Source organism: Sceloporus undulatus, chromosome 3, assembly GCF_019175285.1.
Source record: "Sceloporus undulatus isolate JIND9_A2432 ecotype Alabama chromosome 3, SceUnd_v1.1, whole genome shotgun sequence".
In the NCBI taxonomy this organism is placed as follows: domain Eukaryota; kingdom Metazoa; phylum Chordata; class Lepidosauria; order Squamata; family Phrynosomatidae; genus Sceloporus; species Sceloporus undulatus.
The window spans coordinates 180,034,780-180,051,654 of NC_056524.1; the positions used below are offsets into that span (position 1 = coordinate 180,034,780).

Sequence of the window (16,875 nt, forward strand, 5' to 3'; positions counted from 1 at the left end):
ATTTTGCCTTCTGTGGACAGAACTACGGCTTTCCATACTGCACCCAGACTCTTTGTTACTAGGGCTCAAGGAAAGGACTGCCTGTTTCCTCTCAGCATTTCTCGAAGTGGGTGATGTTTGCTATTTGCCTTTCCTATTAGTTGGCTTGAAAGGACCTTCCTACTTGGGTTTGAGCACATTCCACTTGGGTGATTGCTACATCCCATGTTTCTATGGCTAGTGTATCAATCAAGGACATTTGCTGTGTGGCTACCTGGTCCCAGCCTGTGACCTTTATCTCGCACTGTAGGGTGGACTTAAGGTCTCGAGCCGATACTGTATTTGGGAAGGCTGTACTGCATTCATTCCTTAACTGATTTGTTACCAAAGGGTAACTCTTTTCTGTACTGAAGGGTTTATGTTTTTGTGTTTATACAGTATCTACCTCTGCACCATATTGCTAGATGTGTTTGAATCCAGCTATCTTTAGATACCAGGTTTTTTTGGTTTCAAAGGCTTTTCTTCTGAAACTGTACTTCTGGTTTGATATGTCAATATAATTTGTCTTAAACCTCTCAAATGTCATTATGTGGGAGTCGTGTTATTCATACTTGTTGCGTACACATGTATTGGTGCTTGTTGCTGACGTTTAATTGTTTCAGTAAAGTATTTTATTGTTTGCACTGAACTCCCACCTCCTGCTTTTTGGTAGCTTGCTAGTTTACCAGTTGTATAAGACACAGAGAACATGAAGAAGAATGACAGGTTCATACATAGAGTAACAAATGGGGCAGTGCTCCATATTAGCTATAGATACAAGAACTGGGGTTCAGTAGGGTTATCCTGCCTGTCTGGTCTTGGGTGGTACCAGATGCAGACAATGGCCTTGTTCTTCATAGGAACTTCCACCAAATGTGTTCCACAGGAAAAATACTTAGGCGGTTTTATACGTTAGTCAGTTTGATTTCTCATAATGCTTGGGAGATGTTTTCTTTTTTTAAAAAAATCATTCTACTATCAAACATAAAGAGAATGGCACACCACTGATTCTCTTAAGGCATTTATGTACTGAATTTATTATATAAATAATTTTACTACTACTACTACTACTACTACTGAGAATGGAGGGCTTTTTCTTTTTGTTACCTACTGCAGTTATTCCAGTGGGAGGGAAGTAGACATTCAAGTCTACACTTGTCTACTAGATAGGTTACACTGTATCTAATGCAGTTGCTATGCTGCCATTGAAGTGAGGTACTTCAGCCTATTAGTTTTTTTCCGCTGTGCCATTTAGGAGAAACATAACCTTATAATGTTCTTCTTGAGGAGTCTGCCTTCTATCAACTCAGAAGAAGGCGTAACTTTCCAAGTATTCAAGTTAATGGCATGCTTGTGACATGGTGGAGAATCTGATGCTCTACTATTTCCCTGTTGTTTTCTTCCTGATAATTTTTTTTACCACAAAGTATACTGATCCCAACTGGTGAAGGTGAAGGATTAGGGCCAAGGCAGCCAGGCAAGAAGCTGTAGAGGGAGAGCAACAGACAATGGAAAGGTTAAATACCCATCGGACTTTTCAGTCTGAAGTTATGCACACATACCCCCCCTATACTGTATTTTGCCCAACAAGCACAGGATTAGAACTTATATTCACTGCATAAATGAAACAGACAGCTGTCTAAGGAATTATAAATTCCTTTTTACCGTAACTTCTTTTGACAATTGGGTGTTTATAGTAACTTCTTTTGGCAATTGGGTTTGTGTATTTATGTATTGTAATTCATAATGAAGTTCTTAATTACCTTAGAATAATTATATTTCCTTCTGTTTTATCATTCAGGTTTTCCTTTTGCCAATATCCTTTCATTATTTCTATAGCAGCCAAAAAGATAATTATTCAAAGGGATTCAGAACAACAGATGATAAATATTGCACGGGTAAGTACCCTTATCTCTAAAAATGAGCGACTCATTGAAAATGCAGTAATGACTTATTTGTACTACTATGCAGAGAACAAGAGAAGAATTACGAGTAGCAGTTTTGACCCACTTCCAAATGTCATTTTTATACTCTGAATATCCCTTCAGTTATATTGTTTATATAATACATTCAGATGAGCCCAATATAACATATAAAAATTATCAGTGTTGCACAAAAATGGGAATTAAAGAAAGTAAACTTAAATTGTCAGAAATTATTACTTTAACCAAGGCAGTTAAATTCAGCATAATAATAAATTAACGACTATTATAATAACAACAACAAATATTATACAAAACAAGTATTCTGTCATTCTTGTTTTCTGTTTTCATAAACAGCTATTGACCAAACACAATAGTATTTTTGAAAAATTGTTAATAGGCTCCTCCAATGAAGCCTTTTACTAGTGCCATTAAGAAAGTAGCAAGAGATCCGTATGAAAAAGCAAGTTTGCTTTTTGTGCAATTCCATTGTAAACCAGGCAAATAGTCTCTTTAATATCTTGTGTCAAAAAACAAATAGGGAGGTTTTTCAACCTCATCTGATCCACAATAAGACAAATGTATTTTAGTCTATTATCAAGAGCTGAACAGGGCCTTAGTTGAAATCTCGCAGGATTTAGGCTGCATCCACACTGCAGAATAATCTGGTTTGACATCACTTTAACTGCCTGGCTCAATGTTAGCTCATTGTTATGGAATCTTAGGATTCCATAGCAGAGCAGAGCACAAGAAACTACAAATCCCAGGATTCTATAGCATTGAGCCAGGCAGTTAAAGCAGTGTCAAACTGGATTATTTCTGCAGTATGGATGCAGCCTCTGTCTTTTCAAATTGAATTTAGCAATAACAAATTAACCCTTTTGGATCTAGATGAATATATTTAATTCAGTTATCCCAAGGAATATCTTGAGCAGGGGTAGGCAACCTGCGGCCCGCGGGCCGGATGCGGCCCGGCAAGGCCTTGGGACCGGCCCCAGCCCGGTCCTGCTGCCGATTGCCACCGGGGCCTTTGGGGGGCAATTGTCTATAGAAGCCTCAGAAACATGCATTTATATTAACATTTTTTTAAAAATCAGCAAATTTTTTCGCATGTCCTCCATTTTTTTTTAAAAAGTGTCTTCCATTTGAAAATTTTGTCCTACATTTGTCCTGGTTTATTTATATATTTAATTTTTTAAAAAAAATTATTTTTCATTTTTTGGCTTCGGCCCCCCAGTTGTCTGAGGGACAGCAACCCGGTCCCCGGCTCAAAAAGGTTGCCTACCCCTGATCTTGAGTAACATTACAGAAGCAAGTGCACCCTGCAAAATCACATTGTTAGTATTTATGGTCCTTCATTGCTAGAACATATTGCTTTTCAAGAGAGTAAATCTCTTAAATCTTAAATCCGATTTTATGCCAGTAGTGATGATAAGATTTTCTGCCCTTCCTCCCTGCAGTGTTTTCTGGTCCCTAAAATCTGGTTTGGTGAATTTACCAGTTCTCCAGTATAGATTTTTAGGATGTGAGGCAGGGCTAAAACAGGAGGATTGCCTCTACTCACATGCACTTGTGGAATCTACTTTCACAGATAGAATCAGCTGAAAGCTCTTCCATAGCACTGATTGATTGATTGCCCCGTAATAGTATGTAGCTTGTACTGCTTGCAACACTCTTGTAATTTGCCTCATTCTGGTTGTGTAATGAAAGTGAAGTGTGATTTTTGGAGGACAGAGAAATTGACACATTATTAGTCAGATCCTCTAAAACATTGTTTCTCAGGCTTTCTCGTGTGAGGGTTCAGGAACTCCATTTTTCTAATGTGCCAGGAAATTCATATTTATGCTCACTGGCAATAGCTGTTGTTGTTTTTTGTTGTTTGTTTGTTTCTTGGAAATTTGTCATGCCCCAGCAGCTGATGGCTTGCAAACCAGTTAGTAGCCTGCTCTAAAATATCCTTGGAATGTAAAATAGTGTTGCCTGCTACTTGGCAGCAATATACTGGCCTAATTTTTATTAGAGCAAACTAGCAGCCCAAAATGATTTGTTTATTTATTTATTTAAATATTTATATCCCATCTTATATCCATGGATCTCAGGACAACAGTTGAAAACATGCAGAGGGAAAACAGTTACAGTGGTACCCCGGGATACGAATTGATCGCGTTACGAAATTTCCGGGATACGAAAAAGTTAGATTGGAAAAAACTGTTCCGGGATACGATGTTTTTTTCGGGTTACGAAATTTATTTCGGCGCGAAATTCAAACGCAAAGCGCGGCTAGCGGCTTTCCAGCGGCTTTTCGGGTTGCGAAATTACTCGGGTTACGAATGGAGCCGCGGAACGAATTAATTTCGTAACCCGAGGTAGCACTGTATTTGAAACATTTAATCAGTTGTTTTTGTTGATGTCATGAATAAATTAACTCAAAAGCAGGCCTCAAGTTCCAGAAATGCAATTTTACATTTACATGTAGGTATCCATTTTATTTTCATCTGACTATTGCTTTCTTAATTTATCTTTTTCCTTAATTGGTGATTAATTATTTTACATGTGGTTACAGATGTTCAGAAGCATTTGTTGTAAGGAAGAGCTAGTTTCTGGCAAATATTGAAGGCTAATTTAGCAGACTAATTAATTAGTTAATTTTTGAGACTGTAGACCAGGCTGTGCCCTGGCAGTGTCTTCCTTCCTGCAATGAGCACACTATTCATCATGCTATCTTGAGAGTAAACAGTCCCGTTTCATTGTTATACTTTGAACTGATATAGCAAAGATTTGTCTGATGATAAGTAAAGGTTAGTATATACTATTACATAGATTTTTCCAACTGCTTAATTTGGCTTTCTGCTTTTAATAGTATTTTTTTCCTGAAAATTAGTAGCATAGCTACAGATTTGATAACTACAAAAATAATAAATTAAGTATGGATTGTTCATGCAAAGTAAATTCTTCTGCGGCTACCATGATTAAACACGAAAGGTTTGTTGGGATAATTAATTCAAAATCTTACATAAGACACAAAAGATAATAATACACAGTTGTTAATCCCTTATTGTTGTTGTTTTCTTTCTTTGATGCTATGCAGCAAAGCCTTGTGGACAAAGTGTCTCGGAGGCAAAGACCTGATATGAATATGTTGTTCCTAAATGTCAAAGTGAGAAGGATGCACCTAGTTAGTGATTCATTGGATGAGGTACATAAAATATTTTTTGTAAAGATTGCTGAAAAGTCTATGTACGTAATCCTTTGCACTCTTGACAGATTCAGCTGGCTTAATGGACATAGTTTACATGTACATTATGAACGTATCTGGTTCTTATCCTAGTTTATAGTACAGGCTTTCCCAGTTCAGTTGAAATAGAAATCTATTTTAACAAACTGCAGAAGTCTTCAGCTCCAGCATTTGAGCAAATAAATAGAAGAGGGAAAGGACCTGGGCCCAACACTTAATGTAATCAATAATGGTCAGTTAGACACAGTTCATCGGACTTAATGTGTTCTTTGCTGCATCTGGCTCATATACATCCCAGTTGAAATCAGTGAAATGTATTCATACTTAAGTGGGTCTGCCACACAATGTATTTTTATTTTATGTTCCTAACCTATATGATATTTTAAACAGCTGACAAGGAAGAGAGCAGATTTGAAAAAGAAATTGAAAGTCACATTTGTAGGCGAAGCTGGTCTTGATATGGGTGGCTTAACAAAAGAATGGTTTCTTCTTCTAATTCGTCAGATTTTTCATCCAGACTATGGTGAGTATTTAAATTGAAGTACTTCTAGGCTACTAAACTGAACTACTAGATTTATGAAAATAAATAAATGCAAAGGTGTTTGATTTTCATGGTTTTTAAAAACACACCCAAAATGAGTCCATAAAGATTAACAAGTTAACTCAAAAATTAAATAGTACTAAATAGTTCAGGTTATTATGGATCTCCTTATTCCATAACAGCGTTTCTGTACATGTAGAAGGTTCTGTGGAGGTCCAGTCAGTGTTGCTCTTCCAGAATTAGAACTATGAAAGGTGGTAATACAGGTGGACTTTTAGTGTTGTGGAACTTGCTTTTCAGGTAGGCTTGCTTTCTGTCCTCTGTTAAAAATAAAACATTGAGTAAAAATGTTTACAGTAATTGCAAGAAGAAATCTGAACTCAATTGAATTATGAAACAATGGTTGAGATCCTACATGACAGATGTAGTTAAGAATATTTAACTACATATGGCCCAATTGCCCAAACCTGTCTTCATGGGCTACAGGCATTCAGAGTAGCAGAGGTCTGTTCTGCTGCCAGTCAGACTGCAGCAAGATGATATTTCCAACTCCCTCCTATGTGCAACAATCAGAAGCTGGACACTTGTCACAATTCCTCATCACACCAAGAATTGCTGGCAGGAGAGGGCTGGAAATGTTTTGTTGCACTCTAATTGCCAGCAAAATAGAGCTCTCTGTGTGGTCTGACTGCTGATAGTTAATGGAGGGTTGGGGTGCATTTGTGATCATGGCAGTAGTGCCACAACATGAATGCTGAACATGCTACAGTTGTAGAGAGATCCTGTAGCACCTTTGAGACTAACTGAAAGAAAGAAAATGGCAGCATGAGCTTTCGTGGACTTCTGTCTACTTCCTCAGATGCATTTGGTGGTGTGGAAGCCACGCACAGACATATATACAGCCTCACATACAAATGGCATATTTATGTCCACACACTAATAACAATATCTAATTTAATCTAATCCCATGCAGTGTACTCGCTAATAAAAATTTCTGCAACACAAGAAATTATTTAAAGGACTCTGCTGTCTAATACACCAATGGTACAGTCATATAGTCAATGTAAGCCATCATACAAATAAACCTGAGAGCAGCTTTTGTGCTTTTTGGAAATCATCAGGGCTTGAAACTGATTTTGGCTAGATAACTGAATTTGGGATAAGTAATTGAATTTCAATGTAAAAATATTTTGTTTTATTCTACAGGCATGTTTACATATCATAAGGACTCTCACTGTCATTGGTTTAGCAGCTTGAACTGTGATAATTACTCTGAATTCCGATTGGTTGGAGCTGTATCCTTTTCTGCCCACTAGAAGGTGCTGTATGCACAGTAGATATGCCAATGTAAAATAAAATTCAATTTTTAAAAACTATATTTTCTTTCATTACAGCTGAAATAGTATATATTTCATTGAATGTGCAGTTCAGGTATGAAAACAAGCAACTCAGAACTGAAAATTAGGATATAGTTTTTACTGTACTCCTGTTCTGAGATCTCTAGTTATTTTGGCTATATCAATACTATGGGAAGAACTGATATTTTGAATGCTTTTGTTTAACCTCCAGCATTGCAAAGGAATTCTTCACTTACCAATATTATTATTTATTAAATTTGCCTTTCAGAACATTATACGAAGATTTCTATAGAAGTATCAGTTTTTAAAACATAACTTTTGTCACACTTACTTAAAATTATTTACAAGCTATATTTAATTATTTTTTTTGTTTAGGATTTACTAAAACAGTGGTCTGATATTGTATGTCAGAAATATGGTTTTAAACTTAACATACAGCATGTAGCTTATGGGGCTTGCTGTCTATAATAGTATCACCTTGGATATTCGATTTCCACCATGCTGCTATAAAAAGCTGCTTAGTCCTCCTATTGTGCCATGTGACCAGAGTACACCTGTAGGAATCAGCAGTGTTACTATTGAAGACCTGTTTCAGGTTATGCCGGTAGGTACCAAACGTTATTTTAAAAGAACACTTAGAAAAGAACAGGATTTTCTTGATAATTTCCAGGATTTCATAAATATTTATCCATCCACATTTTTATATTATAATACATTGGGATGCTAAGACATAATATATTGAAAATATCAGTAGTAAGGGCCAATGTTCACTACTTCGCATATGTTGTAGGTTATATTTGTCATAAACAGGATGGTGCTGCCATTAGCCATGGTTGGAAGGTTTGTAATTGTGAGTCAAATGTCAGCTTCTATATTCAGTGATTGCCACAAACAGAACTGTAAAGAGCAAGTGAAGAATGCATCTGCTGGAAGCAAAGAGATAATGTGTTGGCCCTAAATTTTCTAAATCTACAACTGAAATGGCTTTTGAAAGTTGTCTTAAGGATACGATTCACATCAGCAGTTACTGCCCACTATGACTTCACAGCTATTACCGTGATGATTTGATTTACATACCATTGGCGCGGGACAGACTGCCAAGAAACGGCGGTCTGCCAGCACCCTTTTTGCTCCTTGGGGACAGCGCAGCACCCAAGCAGCACACCGCCACTGCAGAGCAAAAAGAACCCAGAATGTCCAGGTTCTTTGTGCGATGCTGCATTGATGTCACAAGTATGCCATTGGCGCACTCGTGACATAAGCAATGCATGGCGCTTACGTCACAATGGCAGTGCCCATACGCGGGGGGGCACCATTGTTATGCCGCCGCCATGTAGTAGGGTTGCGGGGCGTAGTGGTTGCTCCGTCCCGGGCAACCGTATTATGTGTCCAGGTCAGCGCAAAGCGCTGGTCTGGATCAGGCCATAGACAACTAAAAGAAAAACAAATGAGTATTGAGAAGATATGATTCACTAGAAAAGAATAATGCTTGCAAAGGTTGAAGGCAGAAAGAAGAGAAGGCTCATTTACATAGTCGCTCCCTTCACTTGGTAGGTAATTACTTTGATGTCCAATTTGCAGTTTGACAGACTTGTTAGACATGATTTGGAAAGGCTGCAAAACATATAGAAACAACACACCCACACCATACACGGGCTCACCATACGTGGACTCAAGTTCATGTGGATGGCGAGCCCTGGCACTGTTAATGGTATGCACACCCATGGCATCTGCACAGGAGCACACCACCACAGAGAAAAACGGGACTGCATTTTTTCCTTATGTGGGGGAGTCAGAATGGATCCCCTGCATATACGAAGGGCACACTGTATTTTGTAGATTTTAATGTAAAGGAGTAATGGAAGGTATTCTGCCTGCTCAGAGTGCCCCACATTCAAATTTACTACATCAAGACATTATAATAGATTGGAGGACATACATCTCAACTCTGTAAAGATTCTCTCTTCAGATACTGCACGGAAAGTAAAAATCCTCTTTTTAGTGCCTTATTATAAGCAGACTTACAGGTGACACACTATCAAATGAAGGTATACATATGTGAAACAGCCATCATTGTTCATACAGTGCAGCCAGTACTAAATATTGTTTAACATCTCAAAAGAGGCAGTTCATCATTCAGCTGCAGATTGTTAAGAAATCATCAGTTCAAGTATGTATTTGGGTTTTTGTTAACTGCCTTCAAGGATGTGTTTATGTTGTTGTTAACCTTCTTCAAGTCGACCTCACCTCATGGAGCCCCTGTAAATGAGACACCTCTAAGACAATCTATCCTCAACAATTCTGCTCAGGTCTTGCAGACTCTGGGGCATGTTGATCATGACCCACCTGGTGTGCAGTCTTCTTCTCTTCCTTCTGCCTTCTACCTTTCCAAGCATTATTTTATTATTATTATTATTATTATTATTATTATTATTATTATTACTACTACTACTACTATTATTGTTGTAGCCTTATAATGGGGGCATTGCAAATCTCAAGTGTTGCTCTTGCTTCACCAGAAAGCTTTTGTACCAATGCAGACATTACCAAAGATGCATTTCAGCAATTGCAGTATGAGCTAACAGATTCTTAGTATCTGGGGCATAATCTAGTAAGGAAATCTCTGAAAGCAAGCTACCCATAATAAAGACAAAAGTGCGCACAGAAGTCATTAACTCTCCTGCCCTTTCAGCACGAATACTGTATTCTGTGATACCCCTCAGAATGTTTTGAAGAAGAAGAAAAAACGTGGAGCAGTGATAGTTTGAGGTTTGGCAGAGTTGGCCTTGAAGTGAAGCAGAGCTATCATGGTGCCAAGGTGGGAAATGGGTCTGGGGCTATTAGTGTGAAAGGAGATGGAGAAGAGGAGGAGGGAGGCAAGAAGGATGCAGGGCAGGCAGGTGGTAGCAGGTATCTGTGTTGTATGTAAATGTCCCATTTATCTCTAATTGACATCAGTGCTGAGAAGGGGTGCCACATCCTTTGCTTGCTAGTTTGCCCTCCCTCCCTCTCTCTCTCCAATGAAGAAGGCAGACTGGATTGCTCCTGGCTGGAAAGAAGGGGAGGGAGAGGGGAGCAAAGGCAGGCTGGCTGTTCTGCTGTCACTTGGCTGCTCAGTCCATCTCTTCCCAGCACTACAGCAGGCCCAGCCAGCCTTTATCTTGGCTCCTGTCACCTGGCTGCTCTGCTACTGGGAGCAGGTGGGCTGAGCAACTTGGCTGAGCAGCCTTCATGTCTTCATGGACCCCTATGAGGACATCATGGCTTCCTGGGGATCTGCAGACTACTTCATTTTGGCACAGAAACACACATACAAATTATAGTACGAGTTGTGAATATAAGGGTAAATGTAAGAAGACACTTTTTTTAAAAAAAAAGTACATGGAAGCATAACATTAAAAAAAAGGATTGGGACTTGCTAGCCTATGTTTTAAAGGGAAAATAAAGTACCCCTCACATTTGATGCAGAATGAGTACAGCTTAGTATTTTTAAGGTGAGTTGCTCATCCCTTCCCAACTGAACTCCTATACCATATACTGTGTTATTTAGATGAAAGAAAGAACGCTTTGTGAATTATGTTATAAACCCTTCTTACAGGAGCTGGCTCATGGACTGAATGAGCTTCTGTCTTATGAAGGGAATGTTGAAGAAGACTTTTATTCAACTTTCCAGGTATAATAGGTATACAGTTATTATAAAACAGAACATACAAACCTATTATGGTAGATTTTTCTATGTTCCGTGTCTAGAAAAAACAAAATTAAAAGGAAATTAGCTTTATTTCTAAAAATTATAATTCTGATAATTAGAAATTAGGTTTTACTACTCAGTTGGCAAGATAGATGTACAAAAGGAATTACTGTATATACCCATGTATAAGCCTAGACAAAAAACTGATCCAAAAAACATGAGTGGACTTATCCATGGGTCAATGTGAGTACTCCACTTTAACTCTTATTTAAAAAAAGAACCATCCCCTGGTGAAAAGCAAGAATATAATCTGTACTGGAAGCACTGACCCCCTCTATTCTCTCATTCATCCAGCCTTCAGTGTGAGCACAAACAGTTATGCTTGCTGAAATGTTGTAAGTTCTTTGCCATTGTTTTCATTTACTACATCCTTTACATCATTTGTCGGATGCCCCTAAGTTTTACCCTCAACTTATCCATGGGTCATATAAAAATCCATAATTTTGGTTCCAAAATATACATGAGGTCAATTTATAGTCGAGTATATATGGTAGTGTTTGGTTGAAGGCAGGAGGAAAGCCCAATCAGTATTGTCAGGACAGATAGCATAAAGGTCTTTTTGACAGCGAGGACCAAATATAAGATCCCATATCAGGTATGGTCAGTAACTGTAGTGTATATAGAACATAGAATAACAGTAGACTGGTAAATGAATAATATTCCTTCCTTGTTTTATCTCAACAACAGAGGGAGGCAAGGCAGAGGGATGGCCAGTGAGCTTCATCACTAGTGGAATTTCAACCGACGTCTTCCCAGTTCTAATGTGACACTCTAATCTGTACATCACACTAATTTTACCTTTTCTTTTCAGGTTTTTCAAGAAGAATTCGGAGTCATAAAATGTTACAACCTAAAGTCCAATGGAGATAAAATTCCAGTTACCAATCAGAATAGAAAAGGTACAATTTCTCCCAGACTGACTGTTCTGTCTCATTCAGTTTGCAAATGTAGATTTTTTATTTTTAAAAATTAATTTCTTATTTTTGAAATAGTTTGTAAAAATTCATTTGGTAATAATAAGGGAGTACTAAATAATCTTTAACATTATAGTACTCAAGATAAGATACAGTATACAGTAATGATTAAAATTTCCAAAAAGAAAATCACAACTATTTTATTTGCAGAATATGTGCAGCTTTATGTGGATTTCCTTCTCAACAAATCAATCTACAAGCAGTTTGCAGCATTTTATTACGGATTTCACAGTGTCTGTGCATCATATGCATTGATGGTAAGAATAAAAATAAAAATATTTACTTAATCTCCCTCGCAAAAATAGTTTAAACAATTTGAGATATACTAGAAATTGTTTATGTGCTCCTAAATGCTGTAGGTATTGTGCATGTATAATTACATCTTTGGAGACTTCTATTTCCAAAAGACAAAGGTAACGATAATACAGTACCTATTGATGAATGACTAGACCACATATTAAATTTCCAACATTTACTTAAGATATGGTTGCCATACCACCCAGATAGTTTATGCCGCTCAGTGTTTGTTTGGATCATTAACTGGCCTAGTTTCCAAGCTTTCATTGGGGGGCAAAGTCTCTATCCCTTGTTGAAGCCAAAGTATGTGGCAAAATATGGTGGCAATCTTCTGTAAAATGGATCTGCAACAAAAACAAAAGGCAGTGGTGGCATTCAAAAAGTTATGAAGAGGGGCAGTGGAAGGGTAGGAGAGATGGGACTGGTGGAGTGCATGGAGCAAGGGAGGGGTGCATGGAAAGAATACATTGCACTCCACCATAAGCACCAAGCAGAAAAAGAGTGAAACCAGAAGGAGAGCAAGTAGTGTGAGTGGCTATGTTCAAGAAGGACACATTATGAGGGCAGGCAAGGGAGGGAGTAGGAGACAAGGGAGCAAGAGAGTATGCTACTGCAAGTGGCAGAGTGGCCAGAAGCAAGAGAAGGGGAAACAGGGCATGCATTGTGAGGGTAGAAGTACAGGTGAGGGTGGGAGTAGGAGAGATGGGGAAGCAAGTGGTGTGAACAGCAGCATGCAAGATGCAAGGGGTCACACTGAAAAGAGCACTGTGACACAAGGAAGGGAATTTTGAGAGACAGGAGAGTAAGTGTTGCAAGTTTCAGAGTGCAAGTACAGGAGGCACAAGAGAGTGATACATTCAGGCATGGAAGGGGAGGTAATAGGGAAGAGTGACAAGCAAGAGTTATGATGGCAAAGTACAACAGGTAAAGGAAGAGTGGAAGGGAGCACAAAGAGGAGAGTGAACAGTGCAAGTGGTGGAGTTCAAGAAACAAGAGGGTCACACAGTGGGATTCTCTTGTCGAAAGGAGTAGTAGACACTAGGGAGCAAGGAGAGTGCAAGATGCAAGAGAAAGGCACAAGGGATGCATTGCAAGTGTCTAAGGACAGGTGAGACAGTGGTAGGAATTCAGGAGTACAAGTGGTGGAGTGCAAAAAGTAAAAGAGTGATGTGTTGAGGATGACCAGACACCGTAATTTTCTAGGACACACCCTAAATTTCAACCTTCCATCCAGGAGGAATTTCAAAATGTCCTCCATTTTGAACATGACTAAGAAGCATGAATTTATATTAGTGTTTTTAGCTTTTATTTTGTAATGTCCTACATTTTGGAGTGTCTTGTCCTCCTTTATGGCAAGGACATCTTGTCACTCTGGATGTGTTGCAGTGGTGGGAAAAGGTGAGGGGGGAGCAGGAGAGACAGCACAATCATGGTGTGAACAGCAAAGTAAAAGAAGCAAGGGAAAAGTGCATTGAGGACATGAGCAGAGGCAAGGGAAGGGAGTAGAAGAAATGTAGAGCAAGTGGTGTGAATAGCAGAGTGCAAGATGCAAGGAAGCAGCATGCTGAAAGGCCACAACATCAGGTGAGACATGGAAGAATAAGCGATGCGTGGAGGCAGTAGGAGAGTGACCAAGTGAACAGTGTAAACTGTGATGTGCAAAAAGAAGGATCCATTGCATGGGCACTTGGAGAGGCAATGGAGGAGTGGGAGACATGTGAGAGCAAGTCGTGACGATTGTGGAGTGCAAGAATCAAGGGGAGAGTGCATTGGAAGGCAAGAGCGGAGTAGGAAGGACAGGAGATTGAATAGTGGAAGGGACTGAGTGGAAGAAGCAAGGGAGGAATGAAAAGAATAATCCTATTTTGAGATTACAGGGAGAGGTGAGGCAAGATGTCTTAAAGTACAAAGAGTGTGTCGTGTGAGTGAGAAGAGAAAAGAGGGGCACATTGCTAGGACACAGATTGAGGTGAGACAGCAGAAGAGAAGAAAGAATGCATGAACAAGATGCAAGGCTTCAGAAGGTGAGGGGGAGGGATAGTAGCAAGTGCAGCAGTACAGTGCAAATAACAAGAGAAAGTAGTAGCATAGCAGAGGTATGAGGTGGGTACAGGGAAGGGAAAGAATGGGTGTTGAGTAGTTTAGGAGCAGAGCAAAGGTTCTTCAGCAGGAGGGGAAGAGCGCAATCCATTCCTCCAGTGGCCTGAGTTGGTCACCTTATTCATTAAGATTTTCAAAAATACTTGCTTTTTAAAAGACAACTGGAGCTTCTTGGAAGGAGTTGAATGTTGATTGGCTATGGTGCCTCTGCCTTGTGCAGGAACAAAATTACCTTGGATCTGAAGGTGACATGAAGAGAAACCAATCAGTAATCAGTGAGGCTCTCTGTTTCAAGAGCTGTTGTTTCTTTGCAGTAATCTGCAAGAATCTCAAGCCTTTTTTGTGAACGATCTCCACATTTCTGTTGAGAGAATCTGGTATGGGCATTTTAACTGTTCACTCGCATATGTATCCTACATTTACTTATATTGTATACTTTATAAGGAAAATAAAACAGCAGCTATGGGGATTAAGGTGTAGAAAGGATCTGCGTTGAGGAGCACTACAGGAATGGAATTAAGGGTGGGGGAACACTTCTGCCATGTTGGATTGGTATTCATTTTGAAGTATTTTTTTCTTACAGGGGGGTAACTGTGTTAGGTACCTGTGTTTTGCAGCATAAACAACCAGATTTAATGTATACTTTTATCCAGCCAACCAAAGCTACCCTTACAGGCTATTAAGTCTTATTTTTATAAGGGACTGCAGCCTCTTTATTAGATGTAGGGAGCAGTGCATCAATTGGCAGATATTTATATATAGGATTTGGGTGGGAGAACAGACATCCTAGCATAGATTAACTGTTTAATATTTTCATTGTAATAAAAAGTTGAATGTATCAAGGAAAGCTAAACTAGGCTGTTTTCTACTCATAATACAATATTTAATCTGCATTTCTGAACAAAATCATACCATGCGTTTTTGTTTTTATTATTTATTAATATTTATTTATATAGTGCTGTAGGATTTACACAGCACTTTACATATCAGCAATCAGAATAAAAATAAGAATAAAATGAAGTAAAACCTGCCAAGTGCATACATTCTAAAACAACAAAATTATTAAATTTGAACAGAACTTAAAAAGTACCAGCTAGTATACAAAGAAGACACAGACATGGAAACAGATTAATAGCCAATGATTCTGAAAGCCTCCTTAAACAGAAACATCTTCAACTCGGCCTTAAAACTGGCCATGGAGGTGATGGTTCTTAATTGTCTAGGGATGAGATTCCAGGTGTGGGGAGCAGCATGGGAGAAGGGGCAGATCTGAGCAGTGGAAGAGGAGAACCTCGGCTGAGTCAAGAGACTGGAGTTACAGGATCTTAATTCATGAGAAGGGTGGTAAGAGAAGATGAGTGCAGACAATAAGGGGGAGCTAGTCCATGAAGGGCCTTCAAAGTTAATAAAAGAAGTTTGTAGCGGTTTTTCTTGAATGACTGCAGTTTGTCACTCTGTTCTGCATTTGCCCTGTGAATTAAGGAAGTGGAATATGTCAACTATAGCTTAAAGTGTCTTGTGTACTCACTTTCTTGTTTCTCTGCTTCAGGGTACTTTTTCACCCAGTTTTAAAACTGGTCACCCCTTAAGTTTAGGGAGAAGTATTGGAAAGAGATGTACCTGAGAGATGGATGGTGTATCATAGAATCATAGAATCGTATCAATTGTACTTTGTCTTGTTGCCTCTTGACATTTGAAGTTATAGACATCATTTATAGGAAAGAACCTAGGCTTCTCAAATACATGATTTCCCCCAAAATCTAACTATTCAATGCATCTTGTGTGGGAGTAGTTTGATAAATTCTGTAGAAGTCAGGATGGTGCAACAGCTTATGTGCTCTGCTTATACATAGGAGAACCTGGCTAAATTGCTGATCTTACCTACTGAAAAAGTCTATGGTTGCACAAAGTGCTCAATTGTAGATTAGATGCTTTTCTTCATTCTTGTATTTTGTAGGATAGTAACAATGTGGTTTCTTTTCTTAACATCTTAGCAGTACTATACATTAATACTCACATACTACTCCATACACCATCAATTTAAATTTGTATTAATTTCAGAATCAAAGTGAAACTAAATAAATATAAATACAGTGCTTCCTGATTAATGAATTTGCTTTCAAATTTACTTTTTTGGCAGCTGCTTCGTCCTGAAGAGGTTGAAATTCTAGTTTGTGGAAGCCCTGAACTGGACATGCATGCTCTCCAAAAGCACACACAGTATGATGGCTATCAGAAAACTGATGTCACAATCCGGTACACATATTTTGCCCTTAATTCTTAATGCTAATTTATATTGAAATGCAGTAAAAGCTAATACTGATTGGGAACGAACATTGCATTTATGCTTTCTATAGGTACTTTTGGGAAGTAGTGCTTGAATTTCCACTTGAGCTTCAAAAGAAGCTCTTACATTTTGCTACGGGAAGTGACAGAGTACCTGTAGGGGGACTGGCTGACTTGAATTTCAAGATTTCAAAGAGTGAAGCATCCACAAACTGGTAAATAAATTTAAATAAATATTGTTTCCATGTTGGTTATTCTTACTTTAAAACATTATTTTCAGTTTTCCCTAATTGCATGTGGTTGGTGTGAAAAGATTTTTAAAATTAATTTCTTTATGATTAATATTTTTCCTGATTTACCTGGAACCTCCTGTTTGAGGTTTTAAAAAGAAAG

The 16,875-nt window shown here is 38.5% G+C and overlaps 1 protein-coding gene and 1 long non-coding RNA gene across 7 annotated transcripts in view; one reads left to right on the top strand and one right to left on the bottom strand.

Moving 5' to 3' along the window:
- HECTD2 (HECT domain E3 ubiquitin protein ligase 2) overlaps positions 1–16,875 on the top strand; it is a 71,761-nt gene that overhangs the window by 54,061 nt on the left and 825 nt on the right. For 5 of the 6 annotated variants that reach the window (XM_042456664.1, XM_042456661.1, XM_042456665.1 and 2 more), the window contains 10 exons: positions 1,820–1,916; positions 5,029–5,136; positions 5,566–5,698; positions 6,923–7,011; positions 7,520–7,678; positions 10,673–10,747; positions 11,637–11,724; positions 11,950–12,056; positions 16,337–16,452; positions 16,554–16,697. In XM_042456664.1, the coding sequence (XP_042312598.1) occupies positions 1,820–1,916; positions 5,029–5,136; positions 5,566–5,698; positions 6,923–7,011; positions 7,520–7,678; positions 10,673–10,747; positions 11,637–11,724; positions 11,950–12,056; positions 16,337–16,452; positions 16,554–16,697 (1,116 nt within the window). The remainder of the gene's footprint in view (positions 1–1,819; positions 1,917–5,028; positions 5,137–5,565; positions 5,699–6,922; positions 7,012–7,519; positions 7,679–10,672; positions 10,748–11,636; positions 11,725–11,949; positions 12,057–16,336; positions 16,453–16,553; positions 16,698–16,875) is intronic. The other variant, XM_042456660.1, reaches the window with a different exon arrangement.
- LOC121925002 lies at positions 5,777–16,559 on the bottom strand. Its single transcript, XR_006102784.1, has 4 exons — positions 12,296–16,559; positions 11,624–11,675; positions 10,790–10,820; positions 5,777–6,036 (listed from the first exon to the last, which is right to left on the bottom strand). It is a non-coding gene; the product is annotated as an uncharacterized LOC121925002 (long non-coding RNA).